The 27,898-nt window shown below is 40.3% G+C and overlaps 1 protein-coding gene across 2 annotated transcripts in view; it reads left to right on the forward strand.

Annotated features, from left to right (window-relative positions):
- The first annotated feature begins 14,812 nt into the window (after positions 1 to 14,812).
- Positions 14,813 to 27,898, forward strand: part of PLCB1 (phospholipase C beta 1) — a 750,426-nt gene continuing 737,340 nt past the window's right edge. For both annotated transcript variants that reach the window (XM_024238987.3, XM_024238989.3), the window contains exon 1: positions 14,813 to 14,918. In XM_024238987.3, the coding sequence (XP_024094755.1) occupies positions 14,820 to 14,918 (99 nt within the window). In that variant the 5' untranslated portion in view covers positions 14,813 to 14,819. The remainder of the gene's footprint in view (positions 14,919 to 27,898) is intronic.

Consider the following 27,898-nt stretch of genomic DNA (forward strand, 5'->3'; position numbering starts at 1 on the left):
CCATCCTTCTGAACAAATCAGTTACAAGACCAGCCCAGATTAAAGAAGCAGCCAAAAAGACTCGACTGCTGAACGGGAGTAGGTGCAAAATTACATTGCAAAAGGTGTAGATACAGGGAAAGAAGGAGAATTAGGGCCACTTTTGCATTCAGTCTACCATACTATTCTACTTGAATTTCTTTATGAGCAGAAGTCAAAGGTTTATAAACATCTGGAAAGCTTCAGAAATCTGGACACTGCTGCAGCAGCATGCCACCATAACCGGCAGGCTGTGTAGGGCAAGCCAAATTTGTACTTAGAGGGATCTATAAGACTTGCCAACTATTTTTATGAATGTACAAGTTTGGCTGACATACCTTTTCTAATATCTGAAACATCCCACTTGTGCCACTTGAGCAAACAAATCAGACAAAATAACTGGTGGTGTGATCCCCTTCTCAGCCATCCTTATCACAGGAGAATTAAGTTGCTATTTATTTTACATATTCGATTTAATTTACAGAATACATTTATGTCATTTTCAATTTTTGTCTTACTTGCTTATATTTTTAAAGGAAGGAAAGTTATCTTTACCTACTCATATTTGGAAACATGGCCCCTAATACAAAGGGAAGTTGTATAGCACATTTACTTGTATTTGTAAACACCAAAATAGTATGGGGGGGGGGGGAGGAGTACTTACAATTCTTTGCTTCTGCAGCTATAGACAATTTCTTCCTTTAAACATGGAGTTCTAAAGAGGAATTTAGATCAATTACAATAATATTTTGTTGCATGGCCTTGTTAATAACAAAATTTTTGCTTGCATAAATTGCATACAGAGAAAACAGGATTAAAGAATATTATGGGGAAAATGAAATGAATAAAGACAATGAAATCACTTAAATCACTGCAGAAAAATGTAAAATTATATAATTAAAGAAAGCTATAACCCCACTGATTCTTTCAGATATTTCAGAATACAGCCAAGGCAGCTTCTCAGCCATGGTCACTCTCAAGATAAGATTTGAAGTTATGAAATGTAGCAGTCATGCATTTAGAGGAGTTGAACATTTTCTAATCAGTCATGAAGTGAGAAAATAATCGTACATGTTATGCTTAAACTTGCAATGTTTTTACTAGTTCTAGTCATGATTTAAAGCATCAGAATATTGTATGTGTTATGTATGTAGCAAGAGTTACATGGGAAAACTACTGCTACTTCAGCAGTTCATTTTCCAAAGTTTGAATTAAAATCCTTGTTTCTCTCAATTTTTCTTTCTGTTTGCCTGCTGAATTGCTTTTGAGTCCAAAGGCCCGTGCCAATCTACATGCTCTGTGTAGACATTAAAATCTTGTGCAAGCCTTGAATTTAAGAGTTCTGTTTTGGCTTTTATCTCCCCAATGTTACTAATTGTCTATTTTAACCTCCTATTCACTGAATTCATGTATTTATTTAAGTAGAATATTTATAGCATTTTAAAATAATAATAATAATGTTTAAATCTTATGTTGGAGAAAGCTAAAATTTGGGGTTAAATCCTGGCTCCTACCTTACTAATTATATGACATTGATAAGGGTTTACCTCCCAAAACCTTATTTTCCTCACCTTTAAATTGGAGATAATAATGTTGCTTACCTCAAAAGATTGTTGTAAATAATACAATCAGGTAGCGTTTGTAAAGTAAACACATAGTAAAAATTCTACAAATAATGATAGCCAGAAGTCACACTTTAAAACACACCAGTATCTTAATCCATGGAAGAATCTTTGCTAGGGAATATGACCGACATAAGAGAAAAAAAACTAAAAATATGGATATGGAAGTTACTCATCCAAAAGCCCAGTCTGATTATCCTACAGTATGAGCCACATGTAATGAGCCCTGTCTATGCGTTTCAAGCTTTCAATCAGCATTTTTCTCTTGTTTCACTTTTTGAAAAATAAACTGGCAGCCAAAAAATCATCAGATATTTATGGGAAGTGTATAATTGACACTTGACATCGTGATGACATGATGAAAATCAGAGGCAAAGCAAGCAGCAGGGAGCAACCAGGTGGAGCAAAGACCAGGTGAGACAAAGACCAGCCTTTAGAAGACTTTAAAAATAAACGAAGTAGGTCAACATTATGGAGACAACTCGAAATGAGACTAGGATGCTATAAAAATGATCATTCAGAGAACAAAAAAAGTTCTTCAAAATTAAATACATGATGGCAGAGAGGAAAACTGAAGCAGAAGAGTTGAAAGATAAAGTTAGAAAATGCCATAGAAGGTATAGCAAAAAGATAAAAACATGGAAGACAGGAAAGAATATATAATAAAATTAGAGGACCAATCTAGGAGGTCTGATATCCAAAACATGAGTCTTCTAGAAAGAAAATGAAGGCGAAGAAGTAAGCAATGAAATAATTCTAGAACATTTCCCAGAATTGTGAGTCATGATTTTCTAAATTAAAAGAGCCTAACTAATGTTCAGCATAGTGAATGAAAATAACCCAAACCACAGCCCAAAACTCACCTAAAATCAGAACTCTGGGGACAAAGAGGAATAGCAATAAATTTCCAGATATAAAATCCCACAAAAACCAAACAAGTTTTCATATGGAGGATCAAGGAAGACAATTAGACTTTTCAAAAGCAATATTTCTAATAGACAACGGGAAAAAGAAAGCCTTCCAAATTTTGAGAGAATATGATTTCTAAACTAGAATGTTTCTGTTTGGCCAGTGTATCGATTAATCATGAAGGGCAGAATAAAGGCATTTTGGTACACGTCAGCTTTCAAATATTTTACTTCCCTTGCACAATTTCTCAGGAAGCCATATAAAGATAAAACCCATGAAATCTTGTTGAGTTGAGCAAAAATGAAGGCAAGAATTAGGAGTTCCAATAGAGCCACGAGACGAAGGGAATTCTCAGCCTGATGATGAAGGGGACCTCCAGAAGATAGTGGTGCAGAGACCTAGAGGACAAAGAGAATCCACACTGGAGCAGGGCAGAAGTCTCCAGAAAAGACCTCGTCCAGAAGGAGAGATTGAGAGAATATTCAACCTGTTTGCATTTATCACAAGCAGCTTTCAAAATGGAGGCTATCTCTGCCTTGAATTAGTGGTAAGGACAAAAGGAGCTGATCAAATGATAAAACAAAGCGTGCAGAACAAAATATACAGGAAATGAAAGGTAATTATGGCAACTGCATAATTCAGACTCACCTGTAAATATATATATATTTATGAATAAGTATATATATATACCCTTATATAATACTAAGGAACTATATATAGTATTATAATTATATATCATATCTAATAATTACAATGTGAACATGAAATGTTGAGCTAACCAAAATGAAGATAAATCCATCTTTATACGGGTATTATAAGGGCAGGAGAAAGAGGGGGAGGATGGTGAAAGAAGACATTTGTCATCTTCTATACCGAGAAGGCAACAGATAATGAACAGAGTGAATCAGTAATCAGCGGTATATTATTTTGCAATATGTGGTTAAATGCCAAAGAATCAGCTAGAAAGATTAAAAGTACTTACATCTAAAGAGAGGGAAGTTGTGTAGATGTAGGATAAAAAGCTGCTTCTACTTATAAGTATCTTTGTAGATTTATTTGATTCTTAAAAGTTGTTGGTATAATTTGATGGAAATAAAGCCTAAACATTGGAAACAATGAATCTATGACATTACTTTTATTAGTTCAGTGTTTTAAAAAATAAAGACAAATATTTTTCCAAATAAACAATTTGTTGGCATTTTTAAACATGAACATATTGACATATAGACACACACACGTGTGTTTGCATACAAATTTACATCATCATCATACAAAGCAACTATTTTATAAATGTAAAACATATTTTTTTCTGTGAGTACTGCAGTGCTTGTCTAACCTTTATCTGTAGATTTTATTGTACATTCTTGAGAACCCAAACCTGTTAAACAACTTTACAGCTAAGTCTTGGCAGCAGGCAAGTAGTGACCAACATTATCCTCTGCATCCTTCCCCTGGATCCTCTGTTTTCACTCTGAAAACAGAGTGAAAATGTAAGATATATTTTATTACTAAATATATATACATATAAATACATATATATATATATATTTGGAAGCATGCATATGTATGCTTCCAAAACTAGACCAAAATAATAACTGGTCTCATTAAAATATATAAAAGCCTTCAACTAAATGAAAGATCAAAAATTAAATATGTGTAAATGAGACAAATAATTATGTAAACAGTTAATCTCATGTTTAAAATTCAAATATCAAGTATTATCAACTTACAATCCTGTAGTGCCATTTTTCTAAGTAGCACTGGTCATTGTACTATGAGGCCAAAAAATCAATTCTCTCAACATTCAGGCATAAAAAAGAGGGAAGGCATTAAGATAAATTAACTCTCTGAGTATAGAAATTAGGCAGTGTGTTAGCTTTCTCATGTGGTTCAATCTCAATTTCCACCACAGCACCTCAAACGATATTCTAACATGAATAACTAAGTGATTAGTATGTTTCCCATGCAATGTGGTATCAACGTAGATATTTTTGCCTGACCTCAATAGCCCATCAAAGCTCAGCATGTTACTCCAGTAAACAGAGTTGGTCTCAGCTATTCTGTATAGCATAAACGTCTTAGGAAACGAGGCTTCATATACATGCCTAGAAGGCACTGTGATTATTTTATGTATAATAAAATAGTCAAATTTTCTGCAATGCCAAGATATTCTTTGATGAGAAATTAGTTCCTAAGGAAGCTGGAACCAGGATGCTGGGACACTAGAGAATCACCTACCTGACTGTGGTGCTAATAGATCCCACAGGTGCTTCATAACTCCAATGTGCACACAACCCCCTGGGCTTCTGGTACCAAAGGTACCCTCTGATACAGTAGGATTGGAGTGGGGTCCAAGATTCTGTATTTCTAAGGAGCTCCAAGCAATGTTGATGCTGCTGGTCTATGAACCACACACTGAGTAACCAGGCACTAAATGATACCATAAGTTGCTCATTTACTACATTGCCAAATTTCGTATGTTGGCACAGAAGGCAGAAATCTAATAATAGATTCCATTAGATTTTCTATCACATAGTAGGAACTCAGCATATTTTGGGTAACTATACCACCCTTGGAAATGTATAGGGAAATCCTAGAGAACAGGTCTTAGCTATATTTAATGAGAGCTAGGCTATGATCTGTATATGCTTGGTGCAGTTTTACATTTACAAATAATGCTAATGAGAAGCGCTATTAACAGAATTTCTCAAGTATTTTCAGAGATTAATTTGCATCGTTATAAATTAGATGTCCCAAATATTATTTTATGGGTAACGTGTATTTTGCAAGATGATTTCTTGAGAGAGAGAGAGAGAGAGAGAGAGAGAGAGAGAGTGTGTGTGTGTGTGTGTGTGTGTGTGTGTGAATTAGCTGTTGCCAGGCTATTTTTGTTGCTACATGGTTGTTATGGGCCAAAATCTTATATTCACTTATCTTTACCTAGTTTAGTCTGTTGCCTATCTTCATATATAAAACATATTCTGCTTCAGATCTGCTGTAGTGTGTGGGTTTACTTGTTTATAGTGTAGTAGTGGAATTTACTAAAGCTGCATATTATATATCACAGAGAAATAAATAAATGAGACTTTTATAAAATAGTAAATGCTCAATTATTTTAGGGTAGACTGTGAAAGTTTCAAGAAATCTTGAAATTACTTCTTCTTGTAAGGGTTGGCAAACTATAACCCATGGGCCAAATCCAGCCTGCTACCTGTTTTTGTAAATAAACTTTTATTGGAATACAGACACACTCTTTCATTTACACATTGTCTATGGCTGTTTTTAGTCTACAGTGGTAGAATTGGGAGAGTTGGGTAGTAATGACGGAGATCATATGGCCCACAAAGCCTAAAATATTTCTTCTCTGACTTTTGCTGAAAATGTTTGTCCATCCTGCCATGCAACTAAAGATTATATTCTAATACCTTAATTTGAAAAGGTAACAGGAGATAGCTTTATAACCTTCACTTGGTAAGATTAGAATTAGACTGTAGGATGATTACAAATCCTACCTTTTCTCTCTCTTTGGAAGATGCAGTGGCAATATATCTCAAATCACAGAATAGAATCTGTTAGGGAAGGGGGAGATTCTCTTCATTGCCTTTATTTGCAACTTAATTTTTCTTTACCACTCCAAAAAAGGGGACTATTTTCTTTTTTTCTTTTTTTTGTTTTGAGATGGAGTCTCCCTTTGTGACCCAGGCTGGAGTGCAGTGGGGTGATCTAGCTCACTGCAAGCTCCGCCTCCTGGGTTCACGCCATTCTCCTGCCTCAGCCTCCTGAGTAGCTGGGACCACAGGCGCCCACCACCACGCCCGGTTAATTTTTTGTATTTTTAGTAGAGACGGGGTTTCACCGTGTTAGCCAGGATGGTCTCGATCTCCTGATCTTGTGATCTGCCCGCCTTGGCCTCCCAAAGTGCTGGGATTACAGGCGTGAGCCACCGCGCTCTGCTGTGGGGACTCTTTGTTTTTCAAGTGTTTTCAATTATTTTTGTCTATAGTCAAGAAAAAAAGCAGGTGTTTTATGCATCATCACCTTGATGATTTGAATTTTTTACTACAATTTTAATTTAATCATTTTCCAAGTTATTTTTCTTTTCCCTATTTGTAACATAACCAATGCCATCCGTTGCTTGACTTAGCTGTTCTTTCTCGCTCTTTGTACATGTTTGCATATGTGCATTTGATATTTAATAGGTACCAATGGGCATAAGATATAGTAAGGGAATGTATATACATTTAAAACTTAACTGAATTTACCCAACATACATAGGTACAATTTGAATTCAATTCAGTTGATTCAAAACTTTAGTGTCTTAAACTGCTAACCTAGAACCTCTTTTTGTGAATGCAAAAAAATCCCAGCTCAACATTATTCCTTATCTGTATGATTCAGTTTGGCATTACAAAAGTAGGTCAACAATGATGTAGGATTATTTACTTATTTCAGTTTTCACAGTCTGAGAGAACCTGGAATAAATTTGAGTCATGCTATTTAGTTAAATGAAGAATGAAATTGTCCAAAGCCTTGTTCGTCAATTCCCTAGCATATTATAATATCAACATTAACATAAAAGATGTGTATTCAAGTGAGAAAAAGCTAAACTTCATAATAGAGTATCTGTAAATCACCATAGATTGACATTCATGGTGACACCTACTTTAATTATGTAGCTGCTACAATAGCATTGGGACTAATTTTTAAATAAAATGCATCACTATAAGTTCCTTCATTACCTACCTTTGCAAATACTTTGAGTACAATTATTCTCCATAAAAACCAATATTTCCATAATGATCCTGGGGAGGCCAGGCGGGGCAAAATTATTTCAAGTTTTGGAGGAATGAATGAGAACCAGCAATTTATTCAGGAACAGAACCTTGGGGGAAATACCTGAAAAAAACAAAAGACATTTTTCCCAACCTGCTGGCGCAGAGCTTAGAAAGGCAATTGAAGAAATGATGTGGAACAAAGCAATAGTACTAGAAGCTGCCAGTGTTCGGTATTTGCCGCTATGTCAGTGAGAGTTGATTGTAGTTGCATAGGATGAAAACCGCTAAATTATAGGGGTTTAAACAAGCTAGGAACTTTTTTTCTGTCATTTAAAATCTAGATGATCCAGGATGGTGTGGTGGTTTGGAGACCCAAGGATTTCTTTCTACTCTACTAGTCTAGCTCCTGGCTTTCATGCTCAAGGTCACCTCCTAGCTGGAGCTTCAGCCCTTGAGTGGCCATTCTAGGCCACAGGAAAGAGGAAGGGGGAAGGTGAACAAAACACATTGCAACTTCAAATTGGGAGTCCTGCTACTGATGGACACTAGGAAAATAGATACTGGATGTCAACTAGAAATCTCTAACACTGCTCCTTTGAAAAGTGACTTTATCCCCTCCTTTGTATGCTTTAAAGAATAATAGGAATAGTTACAACCAATAAAAAAGTCAGAGTTTGCTTTTAGTTTCCTAAGATGGTGCCACTTACAGTGAAATGAGGGAATACCAGAAAGAGAAGTCTTGATGAAGCAAAATCATGTTGTTCTTTGTTAAAATTTCTAGAAAAATGTGAAAAGGTGATTATTCCTATTTTATAGTTGTCACTGTATCAGTAATGGTGGTGGAAGTCTTTGTATACAAAAGGGAGGCACTGAAATGTGGAATTTAACTCCAGCAAAATTTGGAAGAGGATTTTTACCCCAAACAAATTGAAAGGCAAAAAGATGTTTTTTAAAATGCAAATCTGTTTATAGTGCCCTGAAGTGAAAATAAAATGAAACTTCCTTTAAATCCTGTTGCTTACAACAATAGATATCATTAGAGACCTAAAGCTCAGTGATTTTATTTGAAGTGAGAGAGAATTGGGGGTATGCTGGTGTTTATTTTTATAGAACAGGGAAGATACATATCTGGAAGATAAACTGACTCATGAAGATTATGTATTTACAGTGGTGTGTCTCAGTCACTATGTTTGAGGGCCCAGAGATGACAGAGAAGGAAGTAGGGAGAGGTGGGTGCTTCTTGCTATGCTGAGGCATCGTTTCCACAGTCTTCTCGGCAAACACCTGCATTTTCCGTGAAATCTGGATTGTGCTGAGAGTGTCTCTCCCTAAACATTTTTGGATCTGAGCTTCCAAATTCTTTTTTTGAAATTGCATTTAAGGCGATCAGCAGATTTCAATGAAAGCCTTTGCTTTATATGAAGCATAAAGTAGAGCTTAAATGAACAGAAGGTCATTTGTCTTGTTTTTCAAGAAGAAAAAAAAATAAAACCTCACCATTTTTGTAATATAACTAAAGCAATCTGAAGGCTTTTTTCTTTTGTGTGATAGAATTTAGAGAAACGTACTGTGCTATCAAGAAAGGGTTCAAATAAGAGCTTCTAAGGAATATGTTCTTCTCCATGTGTGGGTGATAATTTTAAGTTGTCTTCCTTTGAGTCTCTGCCTCTGTCAGTGTTTTACTTGATGACAGAGCTCACTGAGTCAGAAGCTGGCAATTTCATCATGATGCATTTTTTTATTTACCATTCAAGAGGTGTAAGCCTTATCTCTTGTATTAATGTGAAAAGTAATGAAAATAATGATGCCAATGGCATTTAATTCTTGGTTCTAATACTTTATAAGTGTGCCTCTTGTTCACATAATTTACTGGGCAGGTGAACAAGTCATCAGGGTGACCTTTTTCCATGGAGTTAATCAGGGACTCAAACAAACAGAAGCTCTGCCTTCTTCAGTGCGTGGCTTCCAAGGACATCACCAGGATCACCTTCATTCTGGCCAGCCAGGCAGGGAAGAGCATGGATCAGCACATGTGGGAGGGTTTGACCTGCCAAAGGCTACTGACTGTAACCCAGATGTGGTTATTATAAAGCTGGTTCTGGGTAGTTTTTCTCCATATCTCTTTTATTTCAAAAAAGGTGAGTTAAAGGAGCCCTGATTCTTAGATGCAATTAGAACCCATTTATTCATGATGGAAAAGAGCTTTTCAATTCTAGAAGGTTAGAGACGAAAATGAATATGATTAAAGTTTATAGAATCAACACAGCCAAAAAGAAGTTTACTAAATCACAGACCACAGAATTAGAATGCTGTCTTTTAAGACTAAAAGAGATATTCTAGGGCATAGAAAGGGAATATAGTAGAATTTTAGAATAACCGTATGTGTGTTAACTACTATTGATTACCGCTGTGACAGGGACTTAGATATATGATTTCATTTAATATTTGCAATACCTCTTTAAGACAGCTTAGCGTGGTGGTTAAATATGCAGGCTCTGGGGTCAAACTGCCTGGTTTAAATTCTGGTTCATTCACTTACTAGCTGGAAAATGTTGAACAACTACTTAACACTTCTCTGACTCAGATTACCCAGCTATAAAGTGGAGATAATAGTAACCCGGCTCATAGGGGTTAATATGACAGTGAATGCATTAAAAATGTAAAAGCCTGAGAAGAGTATGTGACATAAAAAGCTTTGACATTATTATTATTTCTCCATTTACATATTAGGATATTGTATTTCAGAAGAGATAAGAGACTTTCCCAGGGTCACATACGTAGTAATTGGTAGAACCGGCTGTTAAAAGATATATCTATTCAAATCAAAACACTGTCCTTCCCACTGTGGCAGGCCTCAAGTGAGTTATGAGCTGACAAGAGACTGGAGTACATACCACAATCTAGTTTCTAGGGAAATTAGGACTATTTATTACACTGTGGTTAAAAGGAGAGAGAAACTACTCATATCTGCCTTGTAAGTTGTAGAAGTATCTACCATAGTAGTTAAGAGTCTAGGTTCTAAAGTCAGACTTCCTAGGTCTCCATCTCAATTCCTAATTTTGTAACTGGAGGAGGTTAATCCATCCTCCAAGCTTTAGTATATAAATCAGTAAAATAGGATACAATAATATTATCTACCAGATCAGCTGAGAGTAACAATAAAGCTTAAATAATAAAGAGATTTATTATCTCACTCATTAAAAAGTCTAAAGAAAATTTAAAGGGTTTAAAAAGCGCATGAAGGACCAGGTTTCTTTGCATCTTTCTTGTCAGTGTCCTCTTTACATAACAATATGAGACAGAGAAAGAGAATTTCCCTGAAGACATTAGTCAGAACTGAGCCCCTCATGTAGCTCCTAAACCAGTTACAGACAAAGGGGAATGGAATTATTGTCATTAGTTTAGGCCAATCATAGTTTGTTCCTTGGAAAGAGAGGGGGGCCACATTTCCTAAGCACGACGGCCACCCAAATTAAGTCAGGGTTTGCTTACAAGAAAAAGAGGGTGGAGAGTGGTGTTGAATAGGAAGTGTTATGTTTTTGAGTGTCTGGGAAGTGCTTAGCTTAGTGCTCTGACCCACAGTGAGTGCTCAATAAAGGTTAGCTTTGCCAGCTCCCTGAGGCTGACATTCCCAGAGGGCAATTCTGTGCTCTCACAGAAAACAGACCTTCCTATTGTTTCAAAAAACAGTACACAGCACCGAACTTGATGGATCACAGGCCTGCCTCACAATTTTGGATTTCTTACAGATCCCTTTGCATAGCAAAAATCTCCACACTTGGACACAGGAAGGGGAACATCACACACTGGGGACTATTGTGGGGTGGGGGGAGGGGTGAGGGATAGCATTAGGAGATATACGTAATGCTAAATGATGAGTTAATGGGTGCAGCACACCAACATGGCACGTGTATACATATGTAACAAACCTGAACGTTGTGCACATGTACCCTAAAACTTAAAGTATAATAATAATAATAATTATAAAAAAGGAATGGGGAAAAAAAAAACAAACTCCACACTTTAGAAACATTTCTACCCTGTATACTGAACAAAAGGTGTGGGAAATGAGGGAGTTAAACCATGCTGCTTCAAGCCTCATGCTACATGTTGAAGGGATTTATCCTGTAGTTCTCCTTTAACAAACTGCGTCATTTTGCTGGCTGAAGAAACTCTTGCAGCCCATGTTTGTCTTGAAGACAAATCCTGTTCAGATTTCTACAGTGTTCTCTCCTTTTTACATCCATGTTCACAGCAACAGCTGGGAGGAATCAGGGATGCTAGATGAAATACTCAACTATCCATTGCCAATAATGGTGGTTATCAAATGACTCCCAACTCAGTGCCATTCAACAATGAACGTTTATTGTCATGTTCATGAGTCTGCAGGTTGGCTGAGTCTGGGAGATCTAGGATGGTTTCTACTGGACTTGCTTCCAAGCTGTAAATGGGGCTTAGGTCTGTCCTGATTGTCTCCTTAGATCAGAGGATCCCTGAGGCATGTTTATCTCATGGAAATGATAAGAAACCCAAGAGGGAAAGCCCAATCTCAAAGCATATTTTGAGCCTTTGCTAATATCACATCTTCAAACATCCCATTGGCCAAAGCAAGTCACATTGCCCAACATCAATGGGATGGATAAATAAACAGGGTGTCTAGTAAAAACTGTAAGGTCACAAAGAAAAATGTGTGGACACAGAAAGGAGCAGGGAGCAGAGAACTATGATGCAATAAACTACCACAAGAGGCTCAATCTACTTTCTTATTTTGCTTAGAGCTCATTGTAACTCTCCAATCTCCTCTTCTAGTGAGCACAGCTCTGTCTTGCCTTCCTAAGCCACTGTGATAGGTAAAAACTATTTGCCCAATAATCTTTCCAGTAAATAACAAAGAGATAGAAGGAAAAAAGGAAAGGAAAGGAAAGGAAGGGAAAGGAAAGGAAAGGAAAGAAAGGAAAGGAAAACAATTTGGTATGATCAGTTGTAAGGACAATTGAGTTCTGGAGCCCTGGAAGCAGAGTTTCATTGCAGTACTCTGAAGTAGAGAAAATCGACTTGAGAAGGTGATTGGTACCTTCTGTGAGGTAATTAGCAAGCCAAGGCTGCTGGCTAGAGAGACTGTGGACCATTCAGGTTTTAGTTTAGGGACATGTGATCAAAATGAAACCAGTCAGTTTTTCATGAAATTCTTTGTAGCAAGTGGCTTCCAAGCACAAGGCAAGACCCTCAAATGGCAGCAGGAGTTATGGGTCTTGTTCACTAGGTTATCCATGGTGATTACAATAGTGGCTAGTATACAGCTGGCTACCAATAAGTATATTTTAAATGCATTGAAATATTTAATAGCAAATTTCTGTATTGGATTTTGGTAATCTTTTGACTGAGTTCATAAGCATTGGGCCTTGGAGTCCTGAGGGCAGAGAACAGGGAGAATGAAGAATCGAGAGAAAGTAGTGTTTCTCTCCATTTTTCTCTCTTCATATTCTTTCTTCTTTTTAAAAATCAACCTTTTTGAGATATAATTTACTTAAAACAAACTGCACTCAATTTAGGCGTACTTACAGAACTTACAAGTTTTGATAAATACACACACGATACAGAACATTTCCGACATGCTCATCAGGTGCTGGTAGCCCTTCCCTGTCCATCTCTACTTATCCCTGACCACAGGCAAGCTTTCTGTCAACATAGAATATCTTGCCTATTCTGTAATTCCTACACATGGAATCATGCAGCATACAGTCTATCGTGTCCGGCTTCTTTTACAAAGCTTAAAGTCGCGATTCATCCCTGCCCTTGCATGCCCACTCATTTTTATTGTGGAGTAGTATTCCAATATTTGGGCATACCACAGTTTGTTTATCCATTCACCTGTTGATTGACATTTGCGGGCTACTAAGAAGAAAGTTATTCACATCACTTTACAAATCCCTGCGGACTTAAACGTTTTCATTTCTTTTGGACAAATACCTAGGAGTGGAATTTCTAGGTTGTATGATAAGTAAATATCTTACTTTATAAGAAACTATTCTCCAAAGTGGCTTTACTATTTTATATTCCCTCCAGCAATGAACAAGAGTTCCAAGCTATTTCTCTTTCTCTCTCTCTCCGTCCCCCCACCCCCCGCGTCTCTCTCTCTCTCCTCTCTCTCTCTTCTCTCTCTCTCTCTCTCTCACTCACTCTCTCCCTCTCCCTCTCCTCTCTCTCTTTAATAAAAGAAAAAAAAAAAAAAGAGTTCCAGTTGCTCCATATCCTTTCAAGCATTTGGTATTACCAGTCTTTAACATTTTATCCATTCTGGTCCTCCTCTTTCCCTTCTTCCCTCCCTCCCTCCCTCCCTTTCTTTCTTGAATTGAGAAATGTTTGTGCAAGGAGTGAAGACAAACATTCCTGGACCTATGTTCCTAAATGAGCAAGTTTCTATTAATAAGACTCTTCCCCACCCGCCACACATCCTACATACTCAAGGAGAGGAGCTGGAGAGGGCATCCTCTTTCTTCCTTGGAAAATAAAACCTTTGCTTTCTTTAGGGTGGGCTTTCTGTCTCAAAAGCACAACGTAACCGTTTGCCCGGGTTTCAAGATCAGCGCGCTGCAAACTCTCAGGCGCGGCGAGGTTTCCTCAAAAAGCCTCTCAACTGCGCTCTTCTCCGCTGATAAATGATAATTCTCTTCAAAAAGCTGGTTTGCGGCCGGCGCTGGAGAGCTCCAGCTAGAGCCAAAAGCTAGGGGTTGCCTCTTTGGTTCCTCCCGATGGGCCCCTTTTCCCACCCGGTTGGGATCCAAAGACGTTCCGGAGCTCGAGCCCAAATTCCCAAGAAAACCCTAAAGAGCGTAAGGCTCCTGGGGACCCCTAGCACCCCTGCAACCAGGGCACGGGGCATGCTCAGAGCGAATGCGGGAGGCAGGCGTTGGCTGCAATAGGGCTCCGGAGCCAGGAGGTGCCGCTGCGTCCCCGCTTCCTGGCGCCTGACCCAGCGTGCAAAGTTGGGCTGGGAGCCGCGGGGGGAAGGAAGGACCCAGCGAGCGAGGGTGGCGGGGAAGGGGGGCGGGGGGGAGGAGGAGGGAGGAGGGAAAAGAGCGGGGAGGGGGGGGCGCCGGGCGTGTGTCACTCGCTCTCTCCCTCTGTGTATAGAGGATGTGCTGAATGGTGCGCTTTGAGGCGGCGGCGGCGGAGGAGCAGAATCCGCCGCGACTGGCAGCCTCGGCTGACCGGCTCGGCTTCTCTTCGCCTTCCGAGGCTCCTCATCCGCCGCGGGCTCCAGACCTCGCGTCCCGCCCGGGGCATGGCCGGGCGCTGCGCCCCCGCGCGCTCTGCCTGCTGAGCGGCGCCGGAGGGAGGTGCGGAGGCCGGGAGGCCGGGGAGGCTGGCGGGGAGCAGAGTCGAGCGCCTCCGGAGCAGAGAAAGGAGCCCGCGCCCTGCGCCCCGCGCCCCGCGCGCGGTCCCCAGTCCCTGCCGCGCTCGCCCGGGCCGCCCGGAGCCCAGATGAGCCCAGATGGCCGGGGCTCAACCCGGAGTGCACGCCTTGCAACTCAAGCCCGTGTGCGTGTCCGACAGCCTCAAGAAGGGCACCAAATTCGTCAAGTGGGATGATGTAAGTATTGGGGCGGCCCGAGTCGGGGCGCTGGCTCAGGCACCGGGCAGGGCGGGCGTCGTGGGGGTGGGGCGAGGGGCGCGTTATGCAATGGGCGCACTGGGAGCGGGCAGGGGCCGCCTCAGGCGCACAGGTTGACATCTGCCAAAGCGGATGTCCAAGGGCAGAAGCTTTGCGCGCGCTCCTGTTTCATCGGGCTTTAGTAGTTGCCATCCTTTCTGGGTCTGGCAGGCGCCCCCTGAGGGTCTTACATCTTTTGGGCCAGTGGAGAGGGAGGGGCAAGCTTTGCCTGGTGACAGGTCCTGAGAGTTCGGAAAGTAGGGAGTGTGAAGTTGGGACCAACTGGAAAGCGCCTGGTGTGAACAAATCGCGTCCCTCTCCGCCTGCGGACGCACCCCCTATTACCTCTTTTGCCCGATTTCAAGAAGGAAGGGCCTGAAGTCCAAAACACTTTAGTGATTGCGAACCCTCTTGGCGCTTTTGTGGGAGCCCACGCGGCGGAGGACACAACGGCCCAGCCAACAGGTGGTCGTTGATGCCAAACTTCAGCGCCTGGCTCCGGAGTGAGGGTCCCTGAAAAGGGCTGCGGGGACACATTTGGGGAGGGCGTGAACAGAATGGGGGCCCTTGAGGGGTCCTGGAGGGCTCATGGGCCTGCAGGCAAGTGGGGAGGGCTGACTTTTGAGAACTGAGCTGATTGGAGTCTTCTGCCTGAAATAGACAGGTTGAGAGTTTGCCCCACGACTTACCTGCACCATTTGCCAGGTAGGGCAGAGCCTAGCCCAGCGCCGGGGTCTCTAATGCTTTACGTGCAGCCCAGACCCCAGGACTTCAAATGACTTCCCCTTCCCCTCTACCCCAATTGTCTTCAAAACACGTAAATTAGTTATCCAGCTGAAAACATGCGAATCTTCGGATGGAGAACATTATGGTATCAATTTTATGTCCTGGGTGTCATTCTAAAGGTTCGATAAGAAAAACCTACTGAAATAAACCCGAGTTGCCAGGCTCTAAGCAAATTTAAGTCCAAATGACTAATACATCTCTTAATCAGAAGGAATTATAGGAGAATGAGGCGTTCTTCTTGCGGAAAAGATTTTCCACCTAGTAAATTATAGCCTGTTATCCTCTAGGGTATTTTTCTTTAATCTTCTTAAGCCATTTTCCAGTGTCTGAAAACAATTTAAATATTCCAGGTAGTGAATCCAATTACTTAGCCGAGTGCGTCTGTGTCTATATTTTGTCCAGCTGGAAGCGCAAACGGAACTTGGAGTATGAACCACAGCTTCCTTGAAAGCTCGTGCCAATTATTAAATGCCGTAGGCAAGGATGTAAACATACATCTTTTTACCATGGGCTTCACACTTTTCTTCTTTCTGTTCCAGTCTAATTGTACTGAATGTTTTTGTAAATGGAATAGAATCTAAACAATAAATTCAGACGCAGATTCAATGCTTTGTGTCAGGGAAAAAAAAGACAAAGAAAATGCAGTTCAGCAATAAATAAGACGGTCTTGCCCATTTTGAGATCCTTGAATAGAGAGGTGATGTGATGATGGATTCACTGAGAAAGAGAGTGAAGGGCAGAGGGAAGAGAAAGAGACTTTGCAGAATTTAGAAAAGGAGGTTTCAGTGTAAGCTCTGGATTTGTATACAGTGATGATTCTACACTGTATTTTAAATAATTCTCTATAATTTCTTGTTTGGGAGAGAATAGCCAACATCACATTGAGAATGAAAGTATTCTATGAAAACACATTTTGATATATCCAGGTAGATGACTTTCATTATGTGCATTTCTGTAACACATGTTTCTTGCTCACCTATTACTGCCAATCCTAGACTGGATCCTGGGGTGGTGAAAAAAGTAGACAAAATCCCTGCTGTTACGGACCTTACATGCTAGGTGGAGGAGACAAAAATCATCAAACACACCAATGAGAGAGAGATTGGGTGATGCATTGAGGGTAATAGAGAGGACGTTAGTGAAATACCAACCAAAGAAGAAGTTGAAAAGAGCTCCCTCTGAGCATTGCAGCAGTGAGTTTCTGAGGAAGCCTTCCTGGAAGGAAGGACATGGGCACTAAGGAGAAGACCAGAAGAATTTCAGGTCTTTTAAAAAAAAAAAAAAAAAACCTAGACTGCACTCAGGAGTCAAGTTATCTGGAATATAATGAACTATCCTGCAGGCTCTTTCATTCTCTGGGTCTTCATGCTGATCAGTGGACTACAAGGGACCCAGCCTTTCTCAGGGTTGCCTTTTTCCTCCCCAGGCATCCCTTTTCTACTCTTCTCAGCTCGTATTTGCCCTTCCAGAATCAAGCCAGTTCAAGTTATCTAGCTATTTATATTGTACCTTAGTGAGACAGTGTGTTGAAGACAAAAAAGAACCAGATCTTGAATCAAAGGCTTGAGTTTACCTCCTAGTTCCTTCACCAGTAAGCTGCATGACTTTAGGCAAATCACTTAGCTTCTCTGTATTTTTGCTTCTTCTTGTGTAAAAGCGTGATCATGTTACAGGACATTCAAAAATGATGAATTTGGGGCTGTTTAGGATGTGAAGAAATGATCTCTTGTTCCTGAAGTGATTAAAGCAGTATAATCACTGGTCTTGTTGTCTTGACCACCATATGGAATGGAAGATGTCACCCAGAGGTTGCAGTGCCATGCATAATTTGTTGGCCACCTACCAAGTCACAGTGAGGCTGTGGATGCTTTAAGGGTGGTAGTCAAAAGCTTTAACATAGGCACTAAACAATCACAACAGACAGCAGGGGGGTAATAGATCCTGGAGATACCCTGTTGTACCAGGGCCAAGCATTAATGTTTTTGCTGCTTGATCATGGGGAGGTCTGGGAGTCCCCAGGGTCTGTGGATGGGTGGGTAGGTAGCTGGAGTTTTTTGACTATTTCAGTATTTTAAAACTCATGGTGTATATTGTCTGAACATCAAGGCTATACGTGTCCTCCTGAACTTGGCATGAAGATAAAGGACTGACCTAATGATATTTTAAAAATTCAACTTCATGTCTTTGCTTTTGTTTTGCATTTGTCTGTTAGCAGACTCTGGTGGTAGGAGGTGGGTGTAAAGGACTATGGGTATTGTGGGAGAATTCTGGTGAGGTAGACAGTGGAAGGAGAGTTACTTTCTTGATCTAAGCTAGGGAGCTTGGGAGATTGTGAGAGAAGCTCCTCTCTCTTCTGGATCTTGGCCTTGGTCTATATTGGACAGGACATGGAGAGAAAGAGCAAGGACTGTAAACTGTACAGTAGGACCCCCAACCACTGATTTGGCCCTGTTTTCCATGTCTAAGCACTCTGTCTCACTGTCCCACAACCTCTGAGGGATGGAAGGGTTTTCATTTGTTTATTCCTTCTGTTTCTTCATTCTTACCTTTCAAATTCAGATCTTACTGTGGGCAGGTTGCTTAATGCATCCCAACTTCAGTTTCCTCAGCGGTAACATGCAAATTGTAGTATTTCCTAACTCAGAACAGCTGTTGAGGTTAAATGAATGAATGCATATGCATTGCTTTGTATAAAGCTTGACATACAGGCAACCTTCAATAAAACATGTTTTTAAAAGTTATTGTCGGCCGGGTGCGATGGCTCAAGCCTGCAATCCTAGCACTTTGGGAGGCCGAGGCGGGCGGATCACAAGGTCAGGAGATCGAGACCATCCTGGCTAACACGGTAAAACCCCCTCTCTACTAAAAATACAAAAAATTAGCCGGGCGTGGTGGTGGGCGCCTGTAGTCCCAGCTGCTGGGGAGGCTGAGGCAGGAGAATGGCGTGAACCTGGGAGGCGGAGCTTGCAGTGAGCTGAGATCGCGCCACTGCACTCCAGCCTGGGCAACAGAGCAAGACTCTGTCTCAAAAAAAAAAAAAAAAAAAAGTTATTGTTCCTCAAAAATAAGATGGATATGAATTTTATCAAGGTGATTAGCAGGTGTTCTATGGCTCTTTTATTCTACTAGTGGAAAAATTGAGACCTTACTTCCATTCCCTTTAATGTGTGTTTTGATTTTATATTTTACAATTTGGAGAAAAATCAGTTTCTTACCTTCTTTTAAAAATCCAGGTGTTTCACGGAAAATAAGTCTACGTAATTTAGAGCAGGATCCATTCTCTACAGCAAGTCAGTTTACAAATAATCCAAAAGTTTGTTTTTACTTAAATTTCATATAAAATATATTTATGTATATATGTGTATATAATTTAACATTGCACGTTCTGTCTTACAAGCATATTCTAACATGGAAAAATAATTGCTAGACTAAGTTGTCTGAGAAGTCTGATGAAACTCAGAAGTTTGGATTTGCATTAATGCCATCTGGATTTGAATCAAGTAACTCCCTCCTTTACCACACCTCCAACCCCCACAGCTAAAACAGGTAATTTAAGAAATACTAGTATATTGCACACTTCCCAGCATCCTACACAAAAGCTTAGAACTTTTGCATTATGTGGAATCTGCTGTTCCAGTTTCCAAAATGATGACAAGAAAATGATGACAAGATGACACTCACAAGATTAATGAGAGAGCAGAGGGGAAAAGGGTTTGTGAGGTGGGAATTTGGTAGCATTCACTTTGGAAAGGTTATGGGAAACAGGGAGGAAACTTCTCTGAGTTAGTAGCTGGCTGATGTGGATGGAGCAACTACAAAGTGCAAGGTGGATTTTAGAATGCAAGGCTAGCAGGTGCCCTCTAAGGAGCCACTTAAATATGCCCAGTTATGTCCATTTTTCTTGTCCAAAGAGCTTTGAGAATTTCTCATTGGCAGTCAATAATTACTGTAATCTAATTGTAAGAGCATAACTTTTTTGCAAGCAAATCAATAAAGCTACTTGAAACTTTTTTAAAAATCAGTGTAACATGCATACAACAAAACACACAAATCCTGTGTCCAGCTGGATCCATTTTCACAAACTGAACATTGCCATGTCATCAGTACCAGATCAAGAAACAGCATCACTTGCCCCGGAAGTCCTGAGTGCTCTCTTCCAGTCCCTACATCCCCTCCTAAGGGTAACCCTTATCTTGACTTCTAACTTTATAGTTTGGTTTTGCTTGTTTTTAATCTAATAAGCTATTTTTACTTTGAATGAAAACTTTAAAAAAACCTCTTCAGCCTTAAGCATTTTTATTATTGCTGAACTGATCCTCTTGAACAATAGCAACAAAAGTGACTTACAGTCAGTTTAGATGGCCTTTGATTCGGTTCTTGTCTGTCCCAAGTCTGGGAAGTGCAGCAGGTATAGTAAATGCCCTGAAGGAGGAAACAGTTCAACAAAACCCTAGTAATTTAGAGAGGAAATGTAATGCCCACAGGCTGTTATTGGCATGGCAGAGCTGACTGGTACAGTACTGTTGCTGGAATATAATTTTCTCTCATAGGTTTTCTCTCTTATCTTGCTTAACACTAATATTTCCCTACCTATGGTGAATGAGGATAATTTGCACTGGCTATTAGCTTCGTTTGAAAGTTTAGCCTATCAATAAATAGCTTCAAGTTATATTTACCTGCAATGATATATAAATGGAACGGGAACATTTTACTTTTTTATGTGGGATTTGGTAACTGTAAATGTTTCCTTATCAGAATTGTTTCATGTTATCATGAACAAGAAGTACCAGCGGAAAATGGAAGGGGATTGCTGGTGAATTGTTGACTAACGCTATGGGTCTCCACTTAAATAACAAACCCATGGTAACTCAAATCATTGGTCTTCTTGTTACTGGAGCTAATAATTAGGTTCCTGCAACCTTTCAGATCATATCATAAATTCCAAATGCTCAGGCATATTTCACAGTCTATTCCATCTAATCTTTTCCCTTTCTGTTCTATGTCTGATCCCCCTAATCAGAGCCTTGTGCCCCTATGTGTAAGTAGGCAGAGGAAATATAGACATATTTCTGAGGTCATTTACATATATGACCATAAAAAAGCCATTGATTTTTGTAACTGACTAACTGAAATAGGATATAAAGGAACTAACTAATTGGAATAGATTATAAAGGATGCTTATGTTCTTTTAGAGTCTCTCTGGTTTTCCTCTGATCTCTTTAAGATCTAATGTTTGATTTTATTATCATTACCACGTGTTAATTCTCAAAATTTTTATTTAAATTTGTATTCCAAAAATGGTTTGCATGTACCTAATAATTAAGGTTGACTAAATCTATACATTTATCAAGAAACTAAATTATTACAAATTGAGTAACAAACTATTATATAAAATTGGAAAAAAGTTATTTTTATTTATATTAAAATTATTTTATTCATATTAAAACAGAAATAAAAGCATCCTACATCTGTCTTTTATTTCAAGGGTGTTTTTTTTTTTTTTTGAGACAGAGTCTTGCTCTGTCACCCAGGCTGGAGTGCAGTGGCACCATCTCGGCTCACTGCCAACCTCTGCTGCTGGGTTCAAGCAATTCTCGTGCCTCAGCCTCCGGAGTATCTGGGATTACAGGCACACACCACCATGCCCGGCTAATTTATTTTTATTTTTATTTTTAGTAGAGATGGGGGTTTTGTCATGTTGGCCAGGCTGGTCTGGAACTCCCGACCTCAGGTAATCCGCCCGCCTCGGCCTCCCAAAGTGCTAGGGTTACAGGTGTGAGCCACTGCACCCGGCCTTCAAGGGCTTTTTTTGTTTACAATATTTGGTTAATGTTCTGTTTCTTTTTACTGAATTGACGTTTAATGTACAAGATCACAGAAAGTGGATTAGTTAGTAAAGAAAACATTTACCTGAAGTAGTCACATGGATATCAATATATAGCATTGATATCTAGAAGATTAAGATATTATTTTACCATTAAAAAAAAACAAATTTTTTTGGAAGTTGTCTGTGAAATAGTTGAGTAAGGGAAATTTAATTTAATTTTAATCCATTTTATAGAAGAAGCCATATGAGCTCATGAAGCTGGAAAACCATAGAGTGAATCAGCAATTGATCTGGTCAAAAAATGTTAAAGATGCCAATCATGATCCTCCCCAGGTGTGCTGTGTCGGATATGGTTGAATTTCACATAGCATCGATTCCTACATCCTCTTAGTAGGACTTCTTATAATACAAAGTCTGGACTTCTAAAGCTACATTTACCAGACTCCTTTTTGACGAACATTCTTCTTGAAAATTAATATTTCCACCAAATAAATTCATGCATATGAGATATGGAGGGCAGAAACATTAAAGGGGCCAATTTCCTGCATCCTTTGGGTTGTTTCTGCAGATACGTGAGATGCTAAAAGAGGTGGGACTTTCTGTGATAGTTCTTCAGTGTCTCTGAGAGGCAGTGGTGACAGTGGCCACTCCCTGTTGGCAGCTTACACTTCTTTGGCTTCAACAAAGCTGGTGTTTTGTTTGGACCCCAGGAGTTCCTTCTTGATTTCTCACCTTTCTGAATATGGTAGATACAATAGCTCTTCTCAAGGGTCTGTGCTGCTATGTTCTGGGATCATTCATGGAGAACCAGCCTAAAGCCTGCTCCTCCAACCCTTCCAGTTTTTCTGTCAAGTGCTTAATTTATATTAAGTCCCTTTATCTTCAGAATTCAAGAGAAATTTCTGTTTCTCGCACCAAATCCTGGCTGATATGGCCTTTTGTGGCTCTAGGATTTCACAGCTGTCAGTCCTAAATATAATAATCATCTAAGTATCCTACATAGTTTTCTCCTTCAGTACTACAGTTGAGTAAAATGAAGTTTTGCTGTAATATTTCCTCTGGAATTCAATATCCAGACTAAGTCCTAATAGCAGGCATTCATGCTTATATAGCAGCCCTGCTTACCCCTTTTCAGTCATCAAGACCACCTCCTCGGGTGGTAGGAAAAAGAGCAAGGGTTCTTCTTTTGCATTTCACATAGAAGTAAATCGAGGCTAGTGATTGTGATTTGTCGAAGGGCACATAACTAAGTAGATCTGGAATAGGAATTTAAAACTACGTCTTCTGGCCAAATTCAGTGTCCTTTCCAGTCTACCATGATGTCCCCAAACAGGGTCCTTTTAGTAACAACAACAACAAAAAAAACTTTTTATTTTTTTATTTTATTTTTTAGATGGAGTTTTGCTCTTTTTGCCCAGGTTGGAGTGCAATGGCACAATCTCGGCTCACCGCAACCTCTGCCTCCCCGGTTCAAGCGATTCTCCTGCCTCAGCCTCCCGAGTAGCTGAGATTACAGGCTTGTGCCACCACGCCCAGCTAATTTTGTAGTTTTAGTAGAGATAGGCTTTCTCCATGTCGGTCAGGCTGGTCTCAAACTCCTGACCTCGTGATCCACCTGCCTCAGCCTCCCAAAGTGCTGGGATTATAGACGTGAGCCACTGAACGTGGCCAACAAAAAGCTTTTAATAGAGTCTAAATGAATACAAGTTTAAAGAGATTGACAGACTTTTCCAAAGAATCTCTGTTATTTTTAGGATTCGCACATATGAAGCTTAGATCCCTGCAAACTCAGTTTTTGAGCTATTGTCTTCAAAATAGCTATTTTTCATGGTGTATGTACAGTCCGTTTTTGTCTACACTGTGCAAGATGTGTGAGCATTGGAAAACCTCATCACTGCTTTGAGACAAAAAGGGCAGGCCAGCCGCAGTGGCTCACGCCTGTAATCCCAGCATATTGGGAAGCCAAGGCAGGTGGATCAATTGAGGTCAAGAGTTCAAGACCAGCCTGGCCAATATGATGAAACCCCGTCTCTACTAGAATACAAAAATTAGCTAGGTGTGGTGGCGCACACCTGTAATCCCGACTACTCAGGAGGCTGAGTCAGAAGAATCACTTAAACCCAGGAGGCAGGCAGAGGTTGCAGTGAGCCAAGATCGCACCACTGCATTCCAGCCTGGGAAACAGAGCGAGACTCTGAAAAAAAAAGGAGGGGGCAATGTATGCTCTATAGTCTTTAAAGATATTCTATATCAGTTAGTCAGTGTGGAAACATGCACGTGGAAAGACAGGTATTCAGGTATGGTGTTAAAGGTCTTTTTTTCATAGTCGAGTAAGTGACATTTCTGCATTCAGCAAGACTTTTTATATCTGTTACTCCACCTTTTCTTCTTCTTGACATACGTGTAAATGTTGTCTTTTGCTGATTCCTATTTAGGCTTGTCCCATGGCCTCTCATAGAAATCATGGACCATGGAAGAATAAGAATATGGTAGACATGAAGGAAGTGTAGAGGGTGAGTTGCCTGCTCTCAAGCACGATGCAGAATGCAAGGCAGTGTCAATTGAGAGGCCAGATCTATATTACTTGTGCAGGGAGGTGGATATGCCTTGTTTGTATTACAACTAGAGCAGGACTTCTGGAGGGCTATAGCTTTATAATTATTATTATTATTATTTTTCCCTAGGGAAGAGCATAGGCCTGGCACTGGGAGGTGCTGATGCTCAGGGGATATTTGTGGAATGAAGGAACTGTCTGGTGTTTGTCTGGCTCACAGTGGGTTCACACAGGGGAGTGTGCAGGCTTGAGGCAGACCTGGAGGGCAGTCATGCTCCTATGAGACCTTCATGACCTTTGAGGTGTTGTGTTGCATTGGTTGGAACACCTTGCTCCTTGTCCTTCCATTCCATCTGAAATCTCCTAGGGTCCTAAGGGACTCTGTGGCCTTCTTAAATGGGATTTTTCCATGTGCGTTTGAGAAGGAAAGTATTTATTGGCAATGCAGAGCTCACTGCTGTTACAGTGCTGATTTCATTTAAGGTCCAAATATGTCTTAAGATTGAGTGTATACTACACTGCAATTCAATATTGGTTGAAGATGATGATGCTTAATGTATTTATTTCTCATATTCTAAATTTTACCATTAGTTCCTATTTTCTGAAAAATATGCTCATCCATACACCCAAATATTGCAATGAAAATTGCCCTTAAAGAAATTCAGAAGTGTTGGGGATGACAGAACAAAAGATGCGTGGTTGTGAAAACATTCTATCACGATACTGATTCACAAAGAGAAAAAAGAATACTTGTGCTTTATTGCTAAAGTGAGAAAAGTAACAAGACATAGTTCTAAATCTGATTTATAATAAACTTCCACCTACACTATTCTTTGTGTACAGAGGCAATGGAAGTCCCTGGAACAATGCTTTTAATTTCCTCCCTTCTCCACTCCTCGTTTAATGTACTTGGGCCACCTCCATTATTCTAGCTGCCCTCCTGCCCCTGAGAAATACCTCACCTTCTGCATTTATATTTTGGAGCTCGACCTTCCTGGCATCTCTGAATCCTGACTTCATTATTATCTGACACCACTCCCTTTTCTTTTAACAGTGTCTATGTGAGTTTCCCCTCAGCTGAAGCTTTCCTAAGAACATAGCAATATGCCTTTACTAGTAAAAATCCCAACCTCAAAACCAACACAATGTTCCCCAGTCCCTTTTCCTCCTTTAGTTAACGTCTTCTTCTTCATCTCCTTCCCTCTACTATGCAAGTGTAACTTATCGTCACTGTCTCCCTGTCCTCACCTCCTACTCACTTCTTCTCAGCCCTCCAGAGCCTTTTTCTGCCCTCACCACTACTTTGAAATTTCTTTATCATGGCTGTGGGCAACATGGCTCCCAGCAACCCCAACTGATGTTTTTCAGAATCTTCCTTGTTTTTATTTGCTGCAGTACCTTCCACCCCTTCATCCATTCATTCACCAGTCATACTTTAAAAATATACTGATGTCTCTTTTAAGCATTGTGCTAGTGTTGTGGATTGATGATGATTAATGATTTCATGCCTGCCCTTATTGGGGAGACAGATGCTAAGCAAATAGAGGTACAATTATTTTCATTATAACTGCTATGAAGGAAAAAAAGTACAAGTGAGTATAGGCAGCATGGAAGGTTTCCCTGGAAAATTCTATTTATGACAAGTGGGATTTAGGCCAACACGAGTAGAAGAATGTGTCAGGTGGAGGGAACAGCAGGTGTGGGTATTCCAAAGAGCCAAGGAACACACGATTTTGAAGGAGAGAAGCAGAATTAGCACAGGGGAGTGTGGCTCAGATAATGTAGTTGGATGGCAAGGGCCTGCATATATACTGCGTAGGTCCTTGCAGGATTTTAGACTTATAAAGTCAACCAGAAACCATTAAAACCATGTTTTCAACCCTGGCACCATTGACATTTGGCCCCAGTAGTTTTTTGTTGTGGAGTCTGGCCTGTGTATTATATGGTATTTAGCAGCATCCCTCGCTCTAGATACTGGGCGTCAGTTGCAAAACCCCCCAGTAGTGACAACCAAAATTGTCTCCAGACATTGCCAAAAGTCCCCTGGGGTGCAAAATTGCTCCCAGTTGAGAACCACTGATGAAAATGATAAATGATATACTATGCTTTTAAAAGTATCCGGCCAGTTCACTGCCCTTCCCGCAACCCCAAAGGCCAATAAGTACATGAAAAGATGTTTAACATCATTAGTCATTGGAGAAATGCAAATTAAAAAACACATTGAGGTGCCACTGCATACCTACCAGAGCTATATGTTATTGAAATTATTGGTTTTTCTCATCTGATGCCCCCACAAAGCCAGGAGCACCTCGGTTGATTTGGGATCTGGGCTTTAATTTGGTTCTCTCGTGGATTATCTGAAGTATCTTGCATGGCACTTGAAGAACAATTCTTCCAACATTTCCCTACATTGTGTTAAAAGGGATTTTTCTGCTTGCTCTTTAGGAAGCCAGTATCTTCACGTTGCTTCTCTCTACTGTTTTGCATCCTCTACTCTGGACCTTCTTCATCTATTCTGCTTTTCTTTATTTTGGAGAATTTCAGAGTAGACTCATTCCTGGAGGAAAAGTCTCATCAATGCTGATACACGTGGATGTTTTACTTAAATGATCTTAATTCCTCATCTGGCATCCAAGACTACATTTATAATGTTTTCATTTCATAGTCAGGCCTGTATTGCTCATGTTTAGTTTGACAGGCATCACATCTGATTTTCTGTGACCCTTAGAACTCTTTGTCCGTTGCATAGCTGTTTCCCCCCACAGTGTCTCTATTTGCTGTATTTGGCCCTGCTGCTTCCTGATGCAAGTCTTGGGCAATCCCTGTGGAACATCGCTTGTTACTTTTCCTGTTGACTCTGTGGTATTGATTAGTTTAGAAGTGCATGCCTCTATTCATGTGTGTTCTCTTGTAATACCATAAAAACATGAGAATCGCTGTGGAGTGAGAATTGTGGTCAACCTTGGCCAGGAGACTTTCTGACAGTGGAGCTGAGGAATGTGCCATGGGTCTGTGGACTGGCCCTTGATGTGAGCCTTGAGGTTTAGGGTTATACTTTGTAGTAGTTTACTAAGACTTCCATAGCAAAGGACCATAGCCTGGGTGGATTACACAACGGAAATTTATTTTCTCACAGTTTGGGAGGAAGTGGGAGATAAAGGTGTCAGCAGGTTGCTTCCTGCTGAGGGCCGTGAGGGAAGGATGTGTTCCAGGCCTCTCGTCTTGGCCTGGTAGATGGCCTGCTTCTCCCTGCATCTTCACATCATTTTCCTTCTGTACATGCCTGTGTCCAGATGTCCTCTTCTTATAAGGACACCAGTCATACTGGATTAGGGCCCACTCTAAGGCCTCCTTTTAACTTAATCATATCTGTAAAGACCCTATCTCTAAATAAGGTCACACTTTGAGGTACTGGGGGTTAGGACTTCAACATGTGAGTTGTTGGGGAGGAGGCCACTATAAACCTGGTGACATACCTCAGCCTGGTAAAGCGTAGCTCAGAGGGTAGCAACATGACGGCTCTAGTTAGGTATTGAAGAACTGACACTTAGAGAAGAAGTTAGATTTATTTTGTACTATTTAAATGTTAAAAATTAAATGGTAGCTGCATATGTGGATAAAACCATAAACTGCCTTGCTGGAATTGTGTGACAAGAGCACTGAGATTGCTTTGTGAGAAATCTCCCTGTTAAGCAGTGTCCCTGTGAAGGTTTGGAGTTGCCCTGCCTAACAGAAATACAACGTGAGCCACAT

This window comes from Pongo abelii, chromosome 21 (genome assembly GCF_028885655.2).
Source record: "Pongo abelii isolate AG06213 chromosome 21, NHGRI_mPonAbe1-v2.0_pri, whole genome shotgun sequence".
Lineage (NCBI taxonomy): Eukaryota > Metazoa > Chordata > Mammalia > Primates > Hominidae > Pongo > Pongo abelii.